Genomic DNA, 24,400 nt, shown 5'->3' on the forward strand with positions numbered 1-24,400 from the left:
AATACAAAAACGGAGGCCAGAACAATAGAATTGGACCCCAAACTCGATCGGAATGCCTGTGCGATTAGACTTGTAGATATCGAAAAGTATTTTCTGAATTAGGATTGCATATTGAAATTGGACACCTGAGTGAAAAGTTATGATCGTTTAAAGATTTCTCACACCGAATTTAAAACTACCCGAACTAAATGGAATTTTTTGCTTAGCTTGGTCGAGTCTTGTTTTTCCGGAATCTCTAACGCCAAATTGGCCGCAGTAAGTAATCTTATTCTTAGGATTAATGAACCTTGAAATTTAAAATAGAAAGACACCAGCTGGTGGACTCAGATGGAGTACAATGCATACACGGATAAGCAAAGAAATTGTAAAGCAGTACAAAAAAAGTCTTCTTTATAATTAAGAAATATTTCATGTAACAATAATAATGACTAATAAAAGCCTATAAACAATAATAATAACTAATAAAATATGTTCATTTTGCTTAAAAGTATAAGAATAATATTGTTTTTAACAATATTAACTTTGAATTTAACCCCAATTTCTCTTCAGTAAATCTTTATCATATTTCATTAGGATTGATGTGGTACAAAAAAAAACTCTCTTGCAAATTCCGGTACTTAGACTCTAAACCAAACTTTGTTTCTTAGGCAAGTTTAATAGTATTAAAATGATCAGCACACAATGAATTTTTATACACAAATAAAGCACTATTGGAATGTACAAAGTCATGAGTACAATAAACAACAACTACATTTCTGATCTGTCTTTTACATCAGGCAAGAAATTAAAAGGCAGCTCAAAAAAAAAGAAAAAGAAAAAGAAAAAGAAAAACTAACAAAAAGTGAACCAAATTAACCACCTCTTCTGATTCCACTAATCATGCTGCTAATCATGCTTAAAACAAATAAAATCCCAACTAATTAATTAATCCGCTCAACTAACTCTACATTCTAACTAATTACATTACAACACAGGTAAAGCAGGCACTGACCAATCAAAAAGTGAAAAACTTACTTGCATTTTCATACTGAATACTTAAATTTAATTTGTTAGTGCGTTCTTTACCAGAGCTAGCGGACTCCAGCTAGCTAGACGATATTGACGGGGAGAACAGCGCTCCGCGAGCTCCGACCGCTGCCGAAGGAAAAGAACGGCCGCCGAACCCTACCGCCGCCGCCGCCGCTACTACTCCCTTCAGACGGCGAAAACTGCTTCTCCTTAAGCATCTCCCGAACGGAGAGAATGAGTTGCCTATCACCGGACGAGTCCATAGAGAGTGATCTCCTCATGTGTTGCACGCAGAAGCTCTCATCCTTCTCCCTCGGAACATCAATGCACTCGTCTCCCATGCTCCCGCCTATGATGTTCTTATTCCTGCTCTTTCCTTGTGCGTGGTCCTGGTGGCGGTGCAGTCGGCGGCCAGTTGGGTGTTTGAATGGAGCCGTGACGTTGGTTCTGCACAGGGGGCAGCTGGTGCTGCTCTGCAGCCAGGTGTCGGCGCAGTCGATGTGGAAGGCGTGCGAGCAGGCGGGCAGGAGTTTGAGCGCGTCGTCGCCGCGCAGCTCGGCCAGACAGATGGCGCACTGATCTTGCACTGTTGCGGCGGAGGGCGGTGCGAATTTTACGATGGGGAGGATGCTGATGACGTAGGGGTCGAGGCCGCGGGGCTCGGCCGCGGGGTGGGGGAGAGCGCGGCGGAGCGGGGCGGCGGAGGAGAGACGGCATCGGGTGACGAAGAGGTAGTAGCTGAGGAGGACGATGGAGGTGGTGAGGATGCCTAGGATGGTGATGGCCAAGATGGGGAAGCTTGTGTAGGAGGAGGAGGACGAGGAGGACGAGGACGGTGGTGGTGGATCCATTAATTAACGGTCAAGGTGGTTGAGTATATTTGTAAGAGTTGCTGTATGGATCGATGTAGGAGAAGGGAAAGTAGTAAGAGAGAGAGAGAGAGAGAGAGAGAGAGAGAGAGTTGGGGGAATGAGAGATAAAAAGGGTTATGAAATAGTAGGGGAATGAGTGGTGTGGGGACAGTGAGAGGCAAAGCCATGTGTTTGTAGTATGGCAAAGAAAAGGATAGGAACAGTAATGGATAGATTACAAAGCAACTTTTATGACAAAGGAGCCGCCTCCTCCTCCTCCTTTCTTCTTCTTCTTCTTTCTGAGAAAGAGAAAAAAATAGCATACTATTATTCTTATTTATTTTTTAAAAAAATAAATTTATCTGGCAATATAAAATAACTAGATTTCGAATTTAGAATTTCGAATATCAACCATCATGCTTTTTACTATTTTGCTAGAGACGGTCATCGGTCAAAGCAGTCTTTAGTTATTAAGAGCTATATAATTAATACTACTTAGTAAGAAAAGATGGGAATAAATCGGCCTTCAGCGAACAACAGTATTGTAATCGAACAATTGCGATTCAAACATAAATGGAAAATTAATATACCTCACTTTTTTTTTTTTAACTATATCTAATGCATCCGGACAATCCAAAATAGAACCTCTGTTCTCTAATCAGATTATAGATAGTAATTTTTGCATTATTTTAACTAGTTCCAAACTTTCTTTTTTTAAAAGAATTCTAACAGATTGATCATGTGGTATTGATATGTTAGATCCATTAATGTTTTAAAAGTTAGATTCCTCTCCTTTATCTGTTACATTGCTAGCTTTTTTTCGTTGATATATATGTTGTACTGGACAAATAAGCAAGATTACTAAGACTAATTTTAAAAATATTTTCGTTTCTAATTGGCCACAGAAAGGTTTGATTTGATAAATTAAGAAGATTCCAATCTATGATAAAACAATGTTGGAGATCACACAGGAAGTGTCTCTCCATCAATTGGATTGAAATGACATTGGTCAATATTCTGGTCCACCGAGTTAATTAGTTTTTGAAAAAACTTCAAATACCACCTCAGTGGTTTCGCACTTTCTCACTTCGGTACCTGTGGTTTAAATATATCGGTTTAGTATTCCGTGGTTTCATTTTTTTATTTTTATTATCCTTGCCACTAATTTTTTTTGGTTAAATCAGTGACAAAGTTAAAACAAAAAGGTACTAAAGTGAATATTCAATAAACCTAAGTGGAGTATCTGGAGTTTTTTGTATATAATTTAATGAACGGTTAAAGAAAGAGCCGGCGAAAAAAAAAAAAAAAAAATTACAAAATACTAAATTGATATACTTTAAATCAAAAAATACTAAAGTAAAAAAATATAAAACTACAGAAATGTCATTTGAAGTTTATTCTTAATTAGTTTTTTGAACATCTACCTTATTATCATCACAAATATTCTACTACATATATATATATATTATAGGAAAGTCAAAGGACATAATGGGTCCATTTACTTTGAAGCACATACTTCTTTGTCCCCGCTAGGCACACCGCTTCACATGCCTAAACCAGTTTTAAAACTATATATTCATTGTTGGGATATTGACCCAATCAATAACAAATATTCAACTAATCTTCAAAAAAAAAAAAAAAAAAAAAATAAGGAAAGAAATGAGAAAGAAAAATTAACAAACACCGTCCACACTCCGCTACATTTTTTGTCTATCTTTTTTTTTTTTTTTTTTTGTTTTTTCAAGAGAGAAAGGTAACTTGTTATTCACTTTGTTTCTTTTTATTAAAAATAAATTTAGCTGAAAATATGAATCAACTAAAATTCGAATTTTAGATCTGGTATATTAATCATCAAATCCTTTGCCACTTGCATTAAAGATGGTTGATTCTATATATTTGTGTTTTTCTAAGAGCTGTTGATTGCCGGCCGATTAGATTCATGATAACAAAAACACCTAAACATTTATAAATACATCGTCTCAACATGAAATACTTAATTACTATAACAATCCTAAACCATTGGCCAAAAAATATTTAATTACTTAATTATCTGTACAAGCTTAAATAATTCTATTTCCATACAATGCGAGGACTATTAGAGCATCACAAACTTTTCTTCGTTTAGATTTTAAAATCCTGTAATATCCCAATAGTCCTACATTGGATAAGAAAAAAGGTTCTGATTGAAAAAATAAGAGATTGTGCACTCTTGTAGCAATAATTGAGCTTCAATATTTTGGACCGATAGTTTGAATTCAACGAGTTATTATTATAACTAGCGGAACGAATTGTTACATGCTCTCGATATACCCAATCAGATATGTAGGTTGAAATCTAATTTTTGTGTGAAATATAATAAGGCCGTCTTCTCTTATAATAAATAAAAAAATAGTTTACATCTAAGTTTTTAATACTGAAATGCTTAGTTCCTGCAAACCCGCAAACAATCCTTTTCCAATTTTAATATGAAAACTATTGGGACATTAGGCTGAAAAAATATCTTTTTTATTTTGAAGTTAATTAAATTAGGAGGGTAGGCCCATCCCACACACACATAAGGGATGCAAACGGATTCAGATTGGTGGAGCTCGCACTCTCGCTTTTATCTGGCCTCTGGCCCCCTTGAATGAGGCAGTAAATAGGGATCAAGAAAGAATTTCAGGGTGTTTCACAGGGTTACTGTTTTAACTCGAAATGGATTCGGAGTCTCTAAAAAAAGAATTTCAGGATATTTCACAGGACTACTGTTTTAACTCGAAATGGATTCGGAGCAAGAGACGGCGAAAAAATTGATCTATTCCAAATTTGGTCCATCTCGAATCCGTCCTAAATAAATATTTAAATTATAAAATATATTTTATTTTTATATATTATTTGAGCTTGAAATATTAGTTTGTTTTTTTTTTTTAATAAATGTGATTTAGAAGAGAGTTATTTTCACGACACTTTTAGTATTTTTATAATTTTATTTTAACTAAAATAATAAAAATTTAATTATAAAAATTTAAATAAAAAATAAAAAATGTTAGTAGGCTGAATTTGTAGCACTTGTGGGAGGCAGTTTTTTTTTTTTTTTTTTTTTTTGAGATAGGTAGGTAGCATGCTAACTGCTTCGTTTATTTCATTTAGAAACAAATTTAACTGAAAATGTAAATCAATTAGGATTCCAATTTGGGACCTTGGATATAAATCACCAAGCACTTTGTCACTTGTGCTAGGGACGGTCGGTGGGAGGCAGGTATTTAGTTGTTGCGGGTTATTAGGCATATATTTCATCCCATTAAGTAGGCGAGGTGGATCTCGGGAAAAAATAAAATGAGCTTGATGTTCTTGAGCTCGATGTTTTAGAGCCGGTTTGTGTTCGACTCGAAATGAGCTTGAAATCGAATCGTTCGTTTATAAAATAAGCCGAATACGAGCTGAATTTTTTTGCTTATTTAATAAATGGGCCGAACACGAGTTTGAGTCAGCTCGCTCGTGTTCGACTCGATAACAGCTTGAATACATATATTTTATATTTATATAATTTATATATTTTTATATTTATATAGATAAATAAATAATTATATATATAATATATATTTTTATTGTTTGATTTTTAGCTCAACATAAATGTACAACTCAACTCAATTATAAAAAATCTCTTTTATATGTAAAATTTCAACCATTAGATCAAAATTTAATGGATAAGATCTTGAAAATTTATTTTCTATATATATTCAATTTAATCCATTTAACTTGTTATTCATGGCCGGCTGAATTTTTTGACTCGATATTTTAACAAGTCAGCTCGTGTAGCTCATTGACACTCCTACACACACATATCACCCACAAAACAAACAAGAAAAAGCACAAACTTGAAGAAGCACTACTTGGTGCAAAATAGAATAGGGTAAGTAGGGTTTTGAAACCCAAATAAACTTTGTCAAATCTCTAAATGATTCATTAGATAAGATCAATTGCATCACTAGAGTTTTTTTTTAATAAAAAACAATTATTAGATGCTTCCAAGTGAGATGCATTCTGTCTAATATATATATATATATATATATATATAGAGAGAGAGAGAGAGAGAGAGAGAGAGAGAGAGATAATTGAGCTGGAATACTATCAATAGCAAACAGACTCAGTTGTCATCCATTTATTTTTAATGATGGAGCCTTCAAATTGATGATCGGTACTATTGAATATGATCTATACCACTTAAAGTATCTAAAAATCAAATTTCAAATCTTTTCAAAATCATTGGCCTAATGATTAGATGGTTTCAAAATTTATTATTTTAATGGTCGATATAAGATGTTTTCTCGTTTAACGGGATAAAGATATCCAAATGAATTGAATTTTGGTTAGAAAATTTTGTAAACTATTTAGACCAAAATCTATACTCTTAATCTTGATTACAAGACTTCTATCATCACTTTTTAAAGGATATTTATTTTCAGTCGTTTATTTTTGTGTCCACTTGATGGTCAAAAGAACAATCACGAAAAAATATGAAATTTGGTTTCTAAGTACTTTAAGTGGTATAGATCATGTTCAACATTGCCAATCGTCGATTTGGAGGCTCCATCATCGAAAACAAATGGGTGGCAATGGAGCTCGTTTGCTACCGATAGCATGCCAACGGAGCCCGTTTGCTATCGATAGTACTAAGCGCCTGATACTATCGAATTTTCTGCCGTTAAATTTATTCCTTTCATCATTTCTAACTATTAAATCATACTTGTCAACCAGCCACACACTCAACCTCAGGGACCACTATCAATCTAATCGGGGACCACTATCATATTAACCGCACATGACAGTTGGTATCCTGAACTAATCTTTAAATATATATTTCTAGGCCATTTCGAAGTATATCAATTTTTTAGATAATGCGGTAACATGATTTCCAACTTCAGTTTCTTATTCGATTAATCAAATTGATTCGATTTTTTGGATAACAAGTGTATGCAGTGCCCATTTAGAAATTAAGTTTGGAAAAAAAATAATTTTTTGAATATCCTCGTAAAATATTATAATTTTATAAGTATCTTTTAAATTTGAAATATCATTAATATCCTCATTAACATAAAAAAAAAAGTTCTTAAATGCCCTTCCTAGTAAAAGTTCATTCAAATTTAATAAATTAGATCTAAAATTCCAATTTTACCCCCAAATAAACTAAAAACTTAGTAAACTTATCAATATAAAAGTAATTTCCATAATTTTAAAATATATTTTAAGGAAAAAAAAATCTAATCAAATGAAAGTTATAGATCACGCATTTAATAAGGAATTAAAAAATTATGCTATAAGTTGTCAAATTAAAATCTGATATTCAAAACCCCAAAAGAAATGCATTAATATTTTGCCCCACAAGAAATAGTAGAGGGTAAAATCGTCATTTCATTAACTAAATTAGTATCTAGTCTCTTTTTAATTCAAATAGGCTTAAGAAAATTTGTTGTGGGGAGATGTGTGATAAATTCATAAATTAGAGAGTTCAAATGACATTTTACATTTTGACGGGGCATTTATAATATTTTGGATTTTGAAGTTTTAATGGGCCGGGTTTGGTTGGCTTGGACATTATTTGGGCCCCGGTTGAAACCCTCATCCAACAGCCCAACACCATGTCCAATTTAAACCTAATCAAAACCATCTTATATCTATCTATATTTATTTTTTATATTATATACTAAAGTGCCTCGTGCACTATTCTATAGTTGACATATGTTCCGACTATATATTCGGTGCATTCAGTGCATCGCGGGTGCACCATAATCTTAGTCAAAAATATTATTTTATTTTAATATATATATTTAAATTTTATATTTTTTAATATATAGACATTTAAAGCACCAAAAAATAAATTTAGTTAATTAAATTTTATTTTTGACATTTCGTACACATACACCAGATGCAAGTAATAATTTTCAGAGAAAATTTCAAATACCACTCCTGTAGTTTCACACTTTCTAACTTTAGTACCATATAGTTTCAAGTGTATCAATTTAGTGTCCTGTAGTTTTATTTTTATTTTTTTATTATCGATTCCACTAATTTTTTTCATTAAATCAGTGACAAAATTATAACTAAAGGATACTAAAGTGAATATTCAATAAAACTAAGTGGGGTGTTTGAAGTTTTTTGTATATAATTTAACAAAATATTAACGGAGAAGCTGATGAAAAGATAAAAATGAAACCATAGAGCACTAACTTGATACACTTTAAACTACAAGGTACTAAAGTGAGAAAGTGTGAAACCACAGAGATAGTATTTGAAGTTTACTCTGAGTTTCAAGGTGCCATTATTTACAGACATGTGTCTATTTTATTGGTGCACCCAATACACAATGGATCTAATCATAAAAATATAATTTTATTTTAATAAATGTCTTAAATTTATAAATATTAACATATAAATATCTTAAATATTATAAAATAAATTGAATTCACTAAAATTTAGTTTTGACATCTCTATTGTAAAATTTTACTGGTGTGTATGAGATATATATGTACACACTATGTGTAGTCAATTACTATATAATAAAGTTGTTTGACATGTGTCCCCTATATATTTGGTGCACCCGATGCACTGCAATCCTATAAAAAATATTATTTTATTTTAATATATATATATCTCTAAATTTTATATTTTTTAATATATAGACATTTATATTTATTTTAAAATTTTATTTTTGACATGTCAATCATACAAATTTACGGTGTTTATAAAATGTACACATTCATGAGGTGTAGGCAATAATTTCGACGAGAGAGGAGCCATTGTTTGTAGATATGTGTCCATTCTATTAGTGCACCAGGTGCACTATAGACCAAATAAGAAAAATGTAAATATATCTGTCACGCCCCGGATTATACGTTCTCCGGGCACGCCGACAAATCCGCCGTATACAAAGAAATTTTTTCGGTATACAAAGCGACAGCTGTACCTGTAAAACATACAATACTATAAACAGTAGTATAGAGTTACTAGAACTAGTAAAGTAAAAGAAACCGAGTTCCATATACATACACTGAATCCCAGAGTACAAAACTACTCGCGTTGGCGAGTTAAAAGTCTGTATGTACATGAACCCAAACCAAAACATCTACCTGCAGTAGGGGTGCCTCTAGCTCTGCACTCGGGTAGGGCTCTAACTCACGACGCCCTTACCTAGATCCTGATCAGCAACAACAGCAGCCGAAGCTGAAGGCTCCGCAAAAACGGGGTAACAACTGGGCGTGAGAACTACTGTAGAAACAAGTAGTCCTCAGTGGATGCCGCCCTCAACAATCATCGGTCCACCCACTAAGTCTACAGAAGGTAACAATGCTAGTAGGGAAAGCAGGAAAGAAATCTACAGCTACATATCGCTACACTAGTATGATCTACACTAACCAACTGTAGTAAAAGTCACAACTGACTCAATCTCACTAGGGACTATGAACACACCCGTCCCGCCTATTGGATCGAACCCGTAACCTACTCCAGGAGTAGCTGGTGGAGAAAACTCTCTAGGGACTGTGAATACACCCATCCCGTCTAATTAGGTCACACCGTAGCTCAAGAGTAACCGGCGGAGAAGACTCTCTAGAGACTGTGAATACACCCGTCTCGTCTACTAGACTACACCGTATCTCAAGAGTAACCGGCAGAGAAAACTCTCTAAAGACTGTGAATACACCCGTTTCGCCTAATTAGACTACACCGTATCTCAATAGTAGTCGGTTCCAGAAAAGGTCCAACAGGACGGCTAAGACTCCACTCACGTCACAACCTCACTAAAGGTAGGGAAAAGCGTCACTCACTATCTCACCCGGGCTGCCCAAAACAGACCCACCCTGCCTGTATCTAGCTGCGCCATACACCACCCCGAGGGTAGCCGGCTCAAGAACTGTCCAACAGAAACTGCGACACTCATCGTACTGAAACCTCATTCCGGAATGGCATTCGTGGGCGCGACCCAACCGAGTTTACAAGTGTCTCTGTCAAGTTCGTACTGCTCTTACAGGCTAAGGTCAAGTAACCAACTCTAACTGGTCTAACAACTAACAGATCACATGCCCTCGGCACAATCCGTCGCTAAAAAGGCGATACGGATCCACCGTCAACCCTGACGGCCTCAAACAGTCCGAAACAGCCTGAAAGCTACTATAAAAAAATTTACTCGGCATCCCAGCACGAGCGTAAATACATTCTAATCTACTTGGGATACTCACTATGATGATACTGCAACAGTATAAAATCATACAACGGCCCCTAGGGTTAAATCAGGTAGTTTAACATATGACGATTAATATCGCAAGTTTTCTCCTAAGTCTTATCCAAGTCCAACATGTATGTATATCCATAGATAAATAGACTAAGCTCCAATTCAGATTATTATAAAACTAAATCAATGAACCGAGCAATTGCGACACGCAAAAGAATTCCGCTAATACATGTTGACTATATAGGCACTTAGGAGTAAGCCGATAATTAACCCACCTCGGTCGCTAATCCCTGGCAGTACAGAACTCCCACGGCTGCGGAACAACCTGCTGGATCGACTGAAAATGTCTGAGTCCCGAAATCGAGCTATCTCTAACTATAAACATCGAAAATCCTCAATTCAGTCCAAAATCCACAGCAGCAGAATAAAACAGAGCTTCGACCAAGCTAACCTTCACCAAATCCTACAAGTAAGGGTTTCGTGGATTCCTCTCGAAGTCCTGAATCGAGCGAACCAAGTCTCGTCAAAATCCGATGCTCTGGTGTTGAATACGAGCTGAAATACTAACAGTCGACGATGAATTTCAGCAAAACAGCATCACTTGAGTTTGAAGTAGTAAGAACTTGCCCAAAAACAAATAGAAATGCTGAATTACCCAAACTCGACAACGCCAAGCACCGATGCGACAGCAAGAAAACCCATGCTCGCCCGACCTTCTCGCGCTACCCCGGCGTCAAAAGTGTGCTCGAACGGTTCCGCGGCGCGACGTCGGCAACAAACCTTCCAACCGAGCTTCTTCCTTACCTTCAACCGGATGAGAGTGAGAGAGAGATGAAGATGAAGCAAAAGGACTTCTCTCTCTCTCTACACAAAGCTATATAGAGGGAGGGAGAGCTGCTGCTACAAACGAGGTGGAGATTTACTCAAATACCCTCTCACCTATCCCTTTGTACCGGTACACGGGCTCCTATACCGGTACAAGAGCCAAACCGAGGGCAACCTGCGCGCAACCTCGCTGGTTGTACCGGTACAACAAGCAGAGAAATCTGCTATTTTGCAGATTTCTTCGCTATAAGCTGCCCTCGCGTCGCACGGAGTCCGTTTTGCGTCTATTTGACGCCAACGCGATTCGGACTTGTCCCGACACTCTCCAGAGCTGCCCATAAGCCTCCACAACAGTACACCAGGGATCTCACATATATTTTAGTAAATATACCTAAATTTATAAATATTAACATATAGATATTTTAAATACGATAAAATAAATTGAATTAACTGAAATTTAGATTTGACAACTCTATTATACAAATTTACTGACATCTATAAGATATACATATACACTAGAGGCGTGTTTGGTTCGAAGTTGGAATCGGAATCAGAATCGGAATCGAAATAAGCTGGAATTGGAATCGAAATGACTCACTATCAAATTCTGTTTGGTTCATCATCTAAATCGGAATCGGAATAAATCATTTCTATTGTCGGTGTTTGGTTCAGATAGATATAAAAAACGTAATCAAATTAATATACTAACTTTATTTTTATATATATTAATTTAAATTTAAATTGAAAATTAAATATTAAAAATTTACATCAAAATTTTGAAATAATGTCAAAATTTTAAATCTATTTTTTTAAAAAATTTAACTTTGAAGTTGAGTGGATAATTTAAAATATGAAACTAAATTTTGATTTATTCAAATTCAAACTTATTTAATTTAAATTTTAATTTGAATTTATAAATTTAATTTAAGTTTTAAATAAAATTTGAATAAAACTTTATGTAAATTAAAATTTAATTTAAATTCAAATTCATAAGTTAGATTTGAAATACTTGATTAAATTTTAATTTTTAATTCAAATTTAAATTAAAATTTAAAATTATATATTTAATTTCTAAATTTAAACTCATATTTTAATTAAAAAATTAAAAAATAAATTTAATCCGAATAAATATCCATTACGTCCGAATTCAATTTCCAATCCGACCTTCTAGGCCGGATTGGAAAAAGAGTTGATAAGGGGATTCCTATTCCACTCGGGAATCGGAATTGGAATGGAACTCCTGCGTAACAAACACCCACAAACGGATTCGCCAATTTCGATTCCAATTCCATAATAGAAAAGAAGCGAACCAAACACGCCCTAGGGTGTAGTCAATAGTTTGACTAAAGGCTACTTCGAATTATTTTGACTTCAGCTATTATTCTAAATAAATAAGTTGGAAGATTTATTAGATTTAACAGTTTTATTCTCTATCAACTATTAAACCAATTGGAGTGCTCCAACATTTTTTGTCAATTATCTATTGTAAGTCCTAATTTTATAAAAATTATATCTAATTTCTCCAACGTTTTTATACTTTTGAGAACTATTTGATACTTAATTTTGCTAAAGTTAGAAATTTTTTACAAAATTAAATATATGTTTATAAATTTTAGATAAATATTGTAAAATCAATCAATTAAAAAAACTATAAATCAAGTAACTACCTTTCTATTTTATCATAATATTTTTAATTCTTGGCATTACATGTATTGATTAACAAAAATGATCTAAATAGAATTAGAAGAATAAGAAGTAAAAAAAAAAAACCAAAAAGGATATTGCAATTTTTGGACAAACGGGCCAACATAATAAGCATATTATGAACTTACCTTTTTGCTTCCGAAAATTTTATATTTTGGTATTAGATTTTGATACAAATATATTTAATACGTATATTTAATAAAAATATATACTATGTTTTATAAATATAATTGAGAATATGCCTATCGTATCTATAACAAAGCGCGTGTACATCGTTAGTTATAATTAACATTCTCATAGATACAAATAGGGTCAGCATCGGTTTGACTTTTACAGAGTTCTAAAAACCCAGTTCAGTTTGACTTTTACAGTGTTGAACCAATACGGCGCAGACAGTTGGCACACCGAGTTCATATAGCGCTGGATCGGGAGCATGGAAAACGCGCCAGGAGATATGAGCTGTGATTATTTGAAAAATATGATAACCGTAAGCAGTTATGGGCAGTTCCCAATGGCAGTTCCAATCGGCCGAACGTGGCCCTCCAATCCGGAGAAGATGGCCGATCGTGCAATAACTGAACACGAGGGGAAAATATATAAATAGGCCTGTAGTACCCTAAAAAGGGGTCTTCGCCCCTGCGCACAAGAGACCACCTTCATTTTTTCTCGTTTTTGTTTTAGGAGTAGTGCTTGTAACTTAATCTCTTTGAAGTCTGTCTGCCCTCCGGGCATCACTTCATTGTAAACGCCTTGGAGTCTGTCTGCCCTCCGGGCATCACTCCCTTGTACACTTCGGAGTCTGTCTGCCCTCCGGGCATCACTCCCTTTTTATTAATAGAAAGTCGTTTTCGGCTCCTCAGGCCGACCAGATCTCGTGTTGTCTTGACTATTCGGTTCATCCCTCAGCTTGAATATAAGCCCTACCTGTTCATTCGGCTCGTCTTGCCGAAGCAAATTTACTAAGGAGGTTTCCGGACCCGGCCGATTTGATCCCTCATCGGTCGAATCGCTTGACCCGTCGCGGGCGCAAACTTCGAGGGTCACGATCAGCAGCCGATTTTCACTTCGACACACTTCCCGAGGAGGGTCAAAGCATCAGGAAATTCGGAAAACAACATACAGGTTTTTAAAAACCAAACAGAACTAAATTAGAAGCATAAACTGAACCGAACCAAGCCGAATTGAATTAATTCCGTCGGTTCGATTATGTACTGCACCGTTTGGTTTGGGAATAGGGATAGGGATAGGCCCTTATCCCCCCTTTATACCCAAACGCTAATTTTTTACCCGAGAATAGTAGTTCTCGGTTATCCCCACCAACACCTCCATTTTCTATATAAAACTTTCTAATATTTTTCTTATCCTCGGGAACAACCCAATTTTCATCCAAACGCTATTTTTCTTATCCCCATACTTGTACCTATCCCTGTAATAGCTAGTTCTTGCTTATACCCGAATCAAACGGTACTATAAGGTTTTAATAAAATATTTTTGTTAGGTTTAAATCTTTTTAAACTACAAGAAATAAGATATATTTCATAATTAATTTTATTTTAAAAATAAGTAATTTAAATGTAATAGTAATTAACATATCTAGTTATTTAATTGTTGTTTAAGATTAATACAAATTAATTTTAAATTTAAGGCTAATATATTTTAAGTTACTAAAATTTTGGTTAATTGGTTTTCAACTTTTAAAATCGAACAGAATCGATTTATGTGTTAAACCAAACCAAACTGACAAATTTGCGTCGGTTCGATTTGGTAATTCGGTTTGAACCTTTTCATTCAGAATTTTCTCTTTCTTCCTAGGATGATTAATAAAGAAAGGAAAAACTTTAAAAAAATCCCATGTGGTTTCGCACTTTTTCATTTTAGTATCATGTGATTTAAAATGTATCAAGTTAGTACCCTGTGTTTTCGCACTTTCTCACTTTAGTACCTTGTGGTTTAAAATATATCAAGTTAGTACTCTGTGGTTTTATTTTTGTATCAAGTTAGTACCCTGTTGTTTTATTTTTGTATTAAGTTAATACCATGTGGTTTTCAAACCATACCATAGGGATACTAAAGTGAGAAAGTGCGAAACCACACGGTACTAACTTGATACACTTTAAACCATAGGGTACTAAAGTGAGAAAGTGCAAAACCACAGGGTACTAATTTGATACACTTTAAACCACCGGATACTAAAGTGAGAAAGAGTGAAACCACAATAGGGGGTATTTGAAGTTTTCCCATAAAAAAAATCTCAAGTATAGTTAATAGCCTAGCCCCCTCTGAGTGTGAGAGAGAGAGAGAGAGAGAGAGAGAGAGCGCGCGACAAATTGAAAAAGTTATTACAATGTTTCAAAAATCGAGTCAGAGTATTACTGGATCAACGGTCACTGGTCCGACCAATATATGGTTGACTCACTATTTGAACCACCGAAGTCGGCATGACGTAATAAATATTTAACTATTATTTTTAATTTTATTATATATATATATATATAATTTTAATATTATACTCAATTATAAAATACTGATTTTTAGGCCAAAAAAAATAAAAAACCGTATTAATGAAAAAATAAAATCATTTAATTAATTTTAAGCCGTTGGATTTTAACATAATTTGATAAAAAAAAGATCCAACCGGTTTGATTAAAATTGGATCGGTTCACTCGTTCGATGGTTGAATCACCGGCTCAAACAGTTCAAAATAATTTTTTGATTTATTCAATTCAAAGGATTGAATCGAATTGCTTTATAGACTAGATTACAGTTGCATCAGTCGAACAGGCCCACTACAATAAAAATGGTGTATAGCGACACTTTTAAATATCGGTACATGTCAAAAAAAAGTGCTACTGGCTAAATTACCGACACTTATTAAAAGTGTTGCTATATGTGGGGTCGTTATAGGTAGGGCCACCTTGTATTTGGCACCCGCTTTTCCAGTGACCTGTGGTGAAGGGATACGTGGCGATTGTAATTCTCTACGGTCCCCACGAGATCCTCGCGGCTAAACTCCAGCCGCCGGAACCCTACCTCATCGGTTGCGGCGTCGGAGAAAGAGAAAGAGAGATGGTGATCAATTTTTTTTTTTTTTTTATTTTGGTAAACTTCAAATACCCCCCATGTGGTTTCACACTTTCTCACTTTAGTACCCTGTGGTTTAAAGTGTATCAAGTTAGTATCATGTGGTTTCGCACTTTCTCACTTTAATACCCTGTGGTTTCAAGTGTATCAAGTTAGTACCATGTGGTTTCATTTTTGTATGAAGTTAATATCCTGTGGTTTCAATTTTCTCTTTTTATTATCTATTTCGGGGTATATAATTTAACAAAATATTAAACCACAGGATACTAAAGTGAGAAAGTGCGAAATCATAGGGTACTAACTTGATACACTTGAAACCACAGGATACTAAAGTGAAAAAGTACGAAACCACAGGGGGGTATTTGAAGTTTCNGTGATCAATCTTTTTTTTTATTTGTAATCGGGCCTAGTGGGCTGAGTGTGGTTGGCTGAGTAGAGAAACATTTAGTTTTTAATTGGATTGGAATTTATATTTATGCTTTAATAGAGTTTTTTTTAAAAAAAATATTAGCATAAATGGATATTTATATAAAAATGTTTTAAAAATGTATTCTGAAAATGTGGCCATGGCTGATTTGACTTGGTTTTAAATCATTGGTTAGCAGCCCTAGCTATAGTTTCGAAACCTAGCAAGAGGCTTCATTATTTGATAGCATCGAAAGAAGAATATTAAATAGCTTTTAGATGTTTTTTAAGATGAGTTGCAGGTGTTGGGCCTGCATCCATTATTTTCAAAGTTGGCATCCGAGAAATATGCCTTTAATACATTAATTGCTGGTGTGTTATATACAAATTAATCAACTAATGTTATACGAGACAATGAATAAATTCATTGCAATATATATGCACATCAAGGTTATTATTCAAAGCATTTTCGATTTTTAGAAAAGCTACTCGATCCCTTGTTATTAATGGGCAATATATATAGCCCCTTAAGGTGATGCAAGATTCGTCTCTCTAATCTTAGCCGACATTGTGGGGAGCCATGCTCTACTTATGATGATTGTCAGTCGGGGAGCCGCACTTTGCTCCCTGTATGGCCCTAACTCATCCGACACTCATCTCATACTTCCGACTATTGATCGATTCTTATAACTACTGTGACACCCGCTTTCTAGAGGGTTATCTATTATAGAACTATTGTAACCTTAGTATGCTTAACTCCTTTAATTTCTTGATCCTAAAGTACCGCCCAAAATATTGTAGCCGAGTTAAGAAGTTTAACCCTATTATATTTTATATACAAAATTATTCTAAATCTTAGGGAAGCCACATGGATAAACTCAAAAACAATAATACTTTGAAGTTGCTATTTTAATGTGAGTTTCAAAAGGTCCTCCCTACTAGTCAGGTTAAAATTTTAGGAAAACTTTAAAAACCCCCCTCTGGTTTCGAACTTTCTCATTTTAATATCCTGTGGTTTAAAGTGTATTAATTCGTCCCCTGTGGTTTCGATTTTATCTTTTCGGCTACTTTTTCCTTAATATTTCGTTAAATTATATACAAAAAACTTCAGATACTTATTTAGATTTATCGAATATTTATTTTAGTACCCTTTAATTTTTAACTTTGTCACTGATTTAAGAAAAAAAAATAATAAAATTGATACTAAAAAGAGAAAAACGAAACCACAGGAGTGCAAATTGATACACTTTAAACTACGGGATACTAAAGTAAAAAAGTACGAAACCATGGGGGGGCTTGTGAAGTTTTCCCTAAAATTTTAATTGGACCTAGTCTTGCTTTACTTTGATAATGAAATGCTCAACAGTTTTGGATCGTGTTTGAGACGGATTTTGATCTAAATAAGATATAAAATCCGTTAAAATTTGAGTTTGATTAATTTTGATTTTCGTATTTAGAACAAAAACATATATATATGGCATGCACAAGCATGGCTCAAATTTGATCCAAGTCCGAATTTTTTTTACTGGATATCAATGTAAATCTCCAACGAAAAACCAAAATAGCAATCTTGGAAAAGTCTCAAAATCACTTAAATGTGTTTTTTTAACCTGAAATTAAGCCACACAACTAATTTTAGCTATGTTTCAACAATCTGATGTTACTCTTAGTACCCAAGAAAGCTACTGAGAAGAACAAAAATAAATTTGTGAGATAAAAATATTACCTACCAAGGAACTATATAAGATAGTGACTTTTTTCTCCTTCAAATCCCACTCATTCTTAATTTCTCCTACACTATTAATTTCCTATATATATGAAGAATTAACCTCTGCGCTTTTAATACTTTATTAAAATTCGTCTTTTAGTTCATCATTCGAATAAGTTATATGCTACTTCATTTATTAGACTTTTCTTTGTTAAGTTAAAATTCAAATTTCAAAACCGATTGAGATGAAATTGGAAATTAAGATCAAGGTTTATGCTTGAACTGAAACTAGATAGCTTCTAGAATGAAATTAAACTGAGATTGAACTTTAGCGGTGTTAGATATGTTGCAAATTCTGGAACCATAAGGTTTTCTAACCGTATTTCGTTTTGATTATCCTATTAAATTAAGTTTAGATTATGCCTAATCTTAATAGGTTTATATTCAAGTTGTATTAGGATTTAACTAATATCATAAATATGCCCTTTATTCTATTAATTCGGTGTGGCAGATGAGAGAAAATATGGGTGTATTTTTCAGAGATTAGAGTTTTATAAGATAGGCATATTTTGTATATCATTTTAATTATAATGAAAATCTCCACTACGCCTTCACTTGTAGATGTAGATCAGTGGTCAAATCACATAAATATTGTGTGTCTTATTTTTTTTCTCTCTTTTTCGATTTTTTTTTTTTGTATTTTTGTGCTCGACAAACTGGATCTTTTTATTTTTGTCATAACAAGCTTACATCAGAAAAAAACTTAGTATCAGTATTAGTCACAGATTTCTAACCAGCAGCATATATGTGTGAAATTTAATCATCCTATGTACGATGAAGGGAAATGTAACCTAATACTGTATACACCCTACCTAAATCATGACATGTCACATTACACCATACTCAGACAATATTATGCCAAAAAAGCCAATTTCTCAACTAATTAAGTTATGTGATGCAATTACTAATGACTAATTATGCTCACAAACAAAACAACAACTGAATAAGTCATCTGATCAACTAATAAACTACTCAGTATCCAAACTCTAACCCACCACCTAATTAACAAACAGTGTTGTATATACATATTGCTACCATCATCACTCTCATCATCAATCGATTAACAACAAGAACAACACCAAATGTTACAAGGAAAAGAAAAAGGAAGGGAAAACCCCACATGCTATTCATCAATCCGAATCGGAAGCACCGCGCTTCTCGAGCTCCGACCGAGAGCAAATGAGTGGAACAGACGCCGAAACCTTCCGCTCCCGCCATCGCCGCCGCCACTGTTATTGCTATTACTAGCTAGAGAAGTGAGCTTCCTATCATGAAAAAAGTCCATAGAGAATGATCTCCTAATGTGTTGCTGCTCACCACTTAGGTTTTGACCACTCCTTCCATTATATTCTGTCTCCTCTATCACTGTTTCACCACTTATGATCATCTCTAGGGTTTGAGAGGATTGTATTGTATTGTCACAACCAACATAGTTGTTGTTGTTGTTGTTGCTGTTGTTGTTGTTGTTGCTGCTGCAATCAACTAGAGGAGTACTACATGGGCTTGTGATACCTGTCCTACACATAGGGCAATTGCCATTGTTTTGAAGCCATGTATCTATGCAATCTATGTGGAATGCGTGGCGGCAACTTGGGAGGAGTTTGAGGCTCTCCCCCTTGCGGAACTCGATCAAACAGATTGCGCACTCGTGGAAGGACCTCTTCTCCTTATCGACGTACTCCTCAACGTTCGTGAACTTGACTATGGGGATCGATCGGATGATCGATTGTTCGACGCCCCGTCTTTCATCATCTTCTGCAAAGAATATCCGAGGTGGGTCGTGGTTTTGTCGATTTGGTTGGCGGCTGTGGAGCCAAAACTTGACTACAATGACGTAGTAGCCGATGAGGACGATAGAGGTTGCGGCAAAGCCCACCGCGATGGCAACGGAGATCCGGAAGTTAGAGGTGGATGGGGAAGAAGAAGAAGAAGAGAAGGGTGGTGGGGCTTGGCTTGTGAAGGGAGTTGGATCCATTTTATTATTGATGAATAGAATTACGGGAGGAGATCGTCGAGATCGATCCAAAAGGCTTCGAAAATAGGCAAGAGATTGAAGGAGAAATCGAGCTCAAGGACCAAGTTGAAGGTTGAGAAGGGGAATCTAAAGTTTAAGGAGTTGGGAAGTGTTGGGAAGGACATAGTGATATAGTGGATGTGTGTGAAAGGTGGAGATAGAATAGAATAAAGTGATGAGAAAAAAAGGTTTTGAGGATTATAGTATGAGGTGGTTTTTGAAAGATTAAGTAGATGTTGGGGTAGGGGTGAATAAACTAGAGATATATATAGAGAGAGGAGGTGAGAAGAGTTCAAATGTAGGGGAGGGGAGACTAGCCAATAGGGCAAAGCATGCACATGGATGTGATTATTTTTTATTTCTATTTTTGACTTTTTAGGAGATTAATATGATATTGTTAGGAAAACATGTGAGGAAAATGACTTGCTAACCCTAATTAACCATGTGAGATTAGTATCTGATCCATATATCCAATTTTTGTTCTAAAAGTAAAAACTTATCACTAGTGGATTTAAAGTGGATTTTCACTAACCCAATTCAAGGGAAAGGCCACCATAGATAAGCTAAATACTAAAGGGTTAACCTCACGCGCTAATTAGTAACTTGATCTGCAACATCTGTTACTTTTGCCATCATTTACTGCTCTTTCTATTTAGGAGTGATGAACAGCTGAGGTTGAATTTCAAATTGAACGTATTATTGTGCTCTTGATCACTCGAGTCAATCCTAGACCTACAGCAGAAGCAGTGCATTCATTTAACTTTAATTTGTGAGATTCTAATTGGGTTTAGATCCTAACTTTCAAAGCCATAATTATTAGATTCGGATTTAGATTCTGATTTAGGTCCTCCATTTAGCAAATTAAGTCTGGGTTTCTTGGATAGTCTTTGGAACCTACAATCCAAATTTCTTGGATAGTTTTGGGACCCGCAATCTAAATTTGATTGTCCTTTTTCTTTTCGAGAGAGAAAAGGGCATAAATCACAAATAGTATATACAGCACGAAATGCATGCGCCTCATAAATTGTTTGTTGGATTAATTGTATCATGAGTAGGACTAATTACTCCCAATTAGTCATAAGATGACATTTCCATGGCGACTTAATTACCTAACATGACATGTGAACATAACAAATTAACAACCATTAAATAAGTAGTATGTCACTCTCTCATTGTTAGAATAGTAATAATAATAATATAAAACGCAATTACGTGTGAGAGAGAAGTATCTATATATATTCAATGTAGTAGTTCCAAATTTTAATGCATAGCTTTCTCCAGAGAAAAGGGTTAGAAATTGAGTGCCAAGATAAGAAAAGTTGAGTGTTTATTTTATATAGTTTTAATTTTAAAATAAAGCTATTCAACTAAACATTTAAGAGGTGCATAGTACATATATGTATATATTGCGTAATTGAGTTGCTCAAGGTATATATATATATATATAAGTGCCAACGAACTTTGATGGGGTTGTATGGGAAGGGATTAATTAATTAACTCCTATATATGAACCTAAATTAAGATCGATATTTTTAAAGAACTGATCAGATCCAATCCAAAAGCTTAACAAGTCTAATTTATAATTAATATATTTAATTTTTAAATTTAAAGTCATATTTTGATTAAAAAAGTTGAAAAAATAAATTTAATCTAAATAAATATCAATTCCGTTCGGATTCAACTTCCAATCCGGCCTGCTAAGCCAGAAAAAAAGGTAATTGGGAGATTCCCATTCTACTCGGAAATCGGAATAGGAATAGAACATATGTGTACCAAACACCCACAAACGAATTCGTCCATTACGATTTCGATTTTAGGATAAAAATGCAGCGAACCAAACACACCCGAAATAGTCGCAACATTATATCCTAAATTTTATACCATAACCTATTCACAAGTATATGCTAACACATTAGTAATATAATATATAAGATACCCAAAAATGAGATATCTCAAGCATTTCTCATAAAAAATTTAAAGGGCAACACTATGTCAATTAAGCAACCATGTTAGCTTACAAAAATGCTTACATTGCGCGCATTAATGAGGAGACACGTGCGACCACAAGTCATGCAATGTAACAATGTTTTTTTTAATACTAATCTAAAATGGTTTTTTAATACCTGTTTTATTTTCGGAAAGATTTTAGTAGTTTTTAAAGCACTTTAATTAAAGAATAGAATGAGCAGATACAAGGGGTTCAATCAATTTTCTTTTAGTGGGCCATTTAATTAGTTCTTCTCAAAATATCGCAAAAAATAGTTTTCTGACTAAAAAAATATTTCTCATCTGTTTAATTCCTAGAAAAGAATAGTTTTTCTTATAAGCTTTTTTAGATTTTATAAAAAAAAATTCTACTTTCTGAATTTTTTATTGAAAAAATTAAAACTATAAAAGAATTAAGGTATATATGTAATTTTTGTGTGACAACGGGCGAAAAGAATTAAGGTAAACTGTAATTGAATTCAATACCGATTCGATAGAATGCGAATATGAATGTCAAAATTTAGCACTCAATATATATTTTTATTCGAATCCGTATTCGAAAAAAAATATGGATGCAAATATGATTTTTTTTAAAAAATCAACCATTTTCATTCTAAAGAGATAAGGGGAATATCACTATATATTATTTGCGGGATGAAGTATTTTTCCATCATGTTCTTCATTTATTTCATTATGAATTTCATATTAAAATTATATTTATATTTATTAAAAATATTAAATTTTATTGAATAAAATATAAGCAGGTATATAAAAGTTTGTACACGAATGCCAACCTTCAGTTGCATTGTATGTTTTATTCACATTAATTTTAATTCATATATATTATTATTATTCGAATACAAATTCGACTCATATCTGAACAGACTATGATAATGAAAAATTTAGCATCCCACATATATTTTTATATAAATTTAAATGTGAAAAAAATATGGATGCGAATATAATTTTATCAAATATCTAATTGTATTAGACAGTTTTTAATTAGCCCTATGTGTCACAGCAGTGGTAGAAATTGTCGAACAAAACCCTTTCACAAAAGTCAACTTTTTAGGGACAATATATTAATGGGTAGATATATATATATTTGCTGGAATATTGTCACTGTTACGAAGCTGACACATTAACATAAAAAGAATTATATTTCGCCAGTTATGACTTATGAGTCAGTACTAGATCACATGTACCGTATCACGTGTCCTGCAGCCGTTGATGGCAATTGCCACCTTAATTACATGATAGCGTTTTACCCGGGAGTTTGCCACCATAACATGTCATCTACGTTGAAAATTACAAATACCGACCATGCCTAAGACAAGTAGCAAAACTCTTGATGGTGCGTGTCTGAAGCTTTAAGTTCGAATTCTAATTGATTCATATATTCAGCTAAGTTTATTTCTTAAAAAATAATCGAAGCAGATAATATGCTACGCTATTTTTTAAGACATGGCTTTGGTTCTGATATAAGTATAAACTGCTTATTTCAGAAATTGATACAAATTCGGATACAGATAGAAACTAGACCAATTTTATGTTTGAAAGAAAATTGGATTATTTCTGGAAATAAACGAATAGTGTTTGAATGGTTAGATTGAACGAAGAGGATTAAGAGTTATAATAATTTTAAATTAAAAATAATTTAATAAATTAATAAATTTATTAGATTTGAATATTGTGTAAAATAATAAAAATATATAAATTAATTAATTAAATTTTAAAAATAATTTAATAAATTATTTTAGTAAGATAACTAGTAAAAAAAATTAATTAGATTAATAGAAATATTAATAGTTGATCAATATAAATATTAGTTGATGGGTAAAAATATTAAATTATTAGTAATTAATTAGCTAAGGAATTATAAGTAATAAATTAATTAATTATTATTTAAGCAATGGATAATAATTTAAATATATTAATTAGATTGATTACTAATTCAATATCATAATTAAAATTAAATTTAGACTTTAATTAACTTTGTTTCCACTCGAGAACAAGCTTGTTCTAGGAAAAAGATGGAACAACAGTTCTAGCTTTATATGAGTTATAGCAACTTATTTCAGGAACTCGAGAATTACTGTTAATTTCGGATACGAAAATTTACATTTAGGAACAAATAGGAGAATAAGTGCTCATTCTCCCTTTTATTCTCGAACCAAATGCTGCTGTAGGACACAGATTAGATTGTCTTTTGTCAGAAATAAGTCGCATTTAACTTTTTTTTTGCACACAATTAGTTTCGGATTGTAGAAATTGATTCATGTGTCTTTGAATCATCGATAAGAGTCTTTTAATGCTTCAACCCCGCGGTAGATCCAGCTATGAAAGAGCTAGACCTATATTTTGTCATTCACAACCCTCTAAAATCACCATGACAATGGAGAAAATGGTTTTCTCTCTCCCAGGACGTTAGACACACGAATTTCTCACGACTTTTTCTTAATTTTCTGGACTTTTTCTGTGTGTCCCTCTTGCGTGTTCTGTAAAAATAATCACGGTATGTTTATAAGAAAATTGATATATAGAGAGAGGAT

The 24,400-nt window shown here is 33.7% G+C and overlaps 2 protein-coding genes across 2 annotated transcripts; both read right to left on the reverse strand.

Annotated features, from left to right (window-relative positions):
• LOC109714261 (RING-H2 finger protein ATL1-like) lies at positions 711–2,011 on the reverse strand. Its single transcript, XM_020238805.1, has one exon. It carries the CDS (start codon positions 1,857–1,859, stop codon positions 1,089–1,091), a length of 771 nt encoding a protein of 256 aa, XP_020094394.1. The 5' UTR covers positions 1,860–2,011; the 3' UTR covers positions 711–1,088.
• LOC109713732 (RING-H2 finger protein ATL1-like) lies at positions 18,705–20,110 on the reverse strand. Its single transcript, XM_020237908.1, has one exon. The coding sequence runs from the start codon at positions 19,821–19,823 to the stop codon at positions 18,972–18,974; it is 852 nt and encodes a 283-aa protein (XP_020093497.1). The 5' UTR covers positions 19,824–20,110; the 3' UTR covers positions 18,705–18,971.

The sequence above is a fragment of the Ananas comosus genome, linkage group 8, assembly GCF_001540865.1.
Source record: "Ananas comosus cultivar F153 linkage group 8, ASM154086v1, whole genome shotgun sequence".
In the NCBI taxonomy this organism is placed as follows: Eukaryota; Viridiplantae; Streptophyta; class Magnoliopsida; order Poales; family Bromeliaceae; genus Ananas; species Ananas comosus.

Bases quoted from the DNA above. Each gene is read 5' to 3' on its own strand.
- LOC109713732 (XM_020237908.1), bottom strand. From the start codon at position 19,823: ATGGATCCAACTCCCTTCACAAGCCAAGCCCCACCACCCTTCTCTTCT.
- LOC109714261 (XM_020238805.1), bottom strand. From the start codon at position 1,859: ATGGATCCACCACCACCGTCCTCGTCCTCCTCGTCCTCCTCCTCCTAC.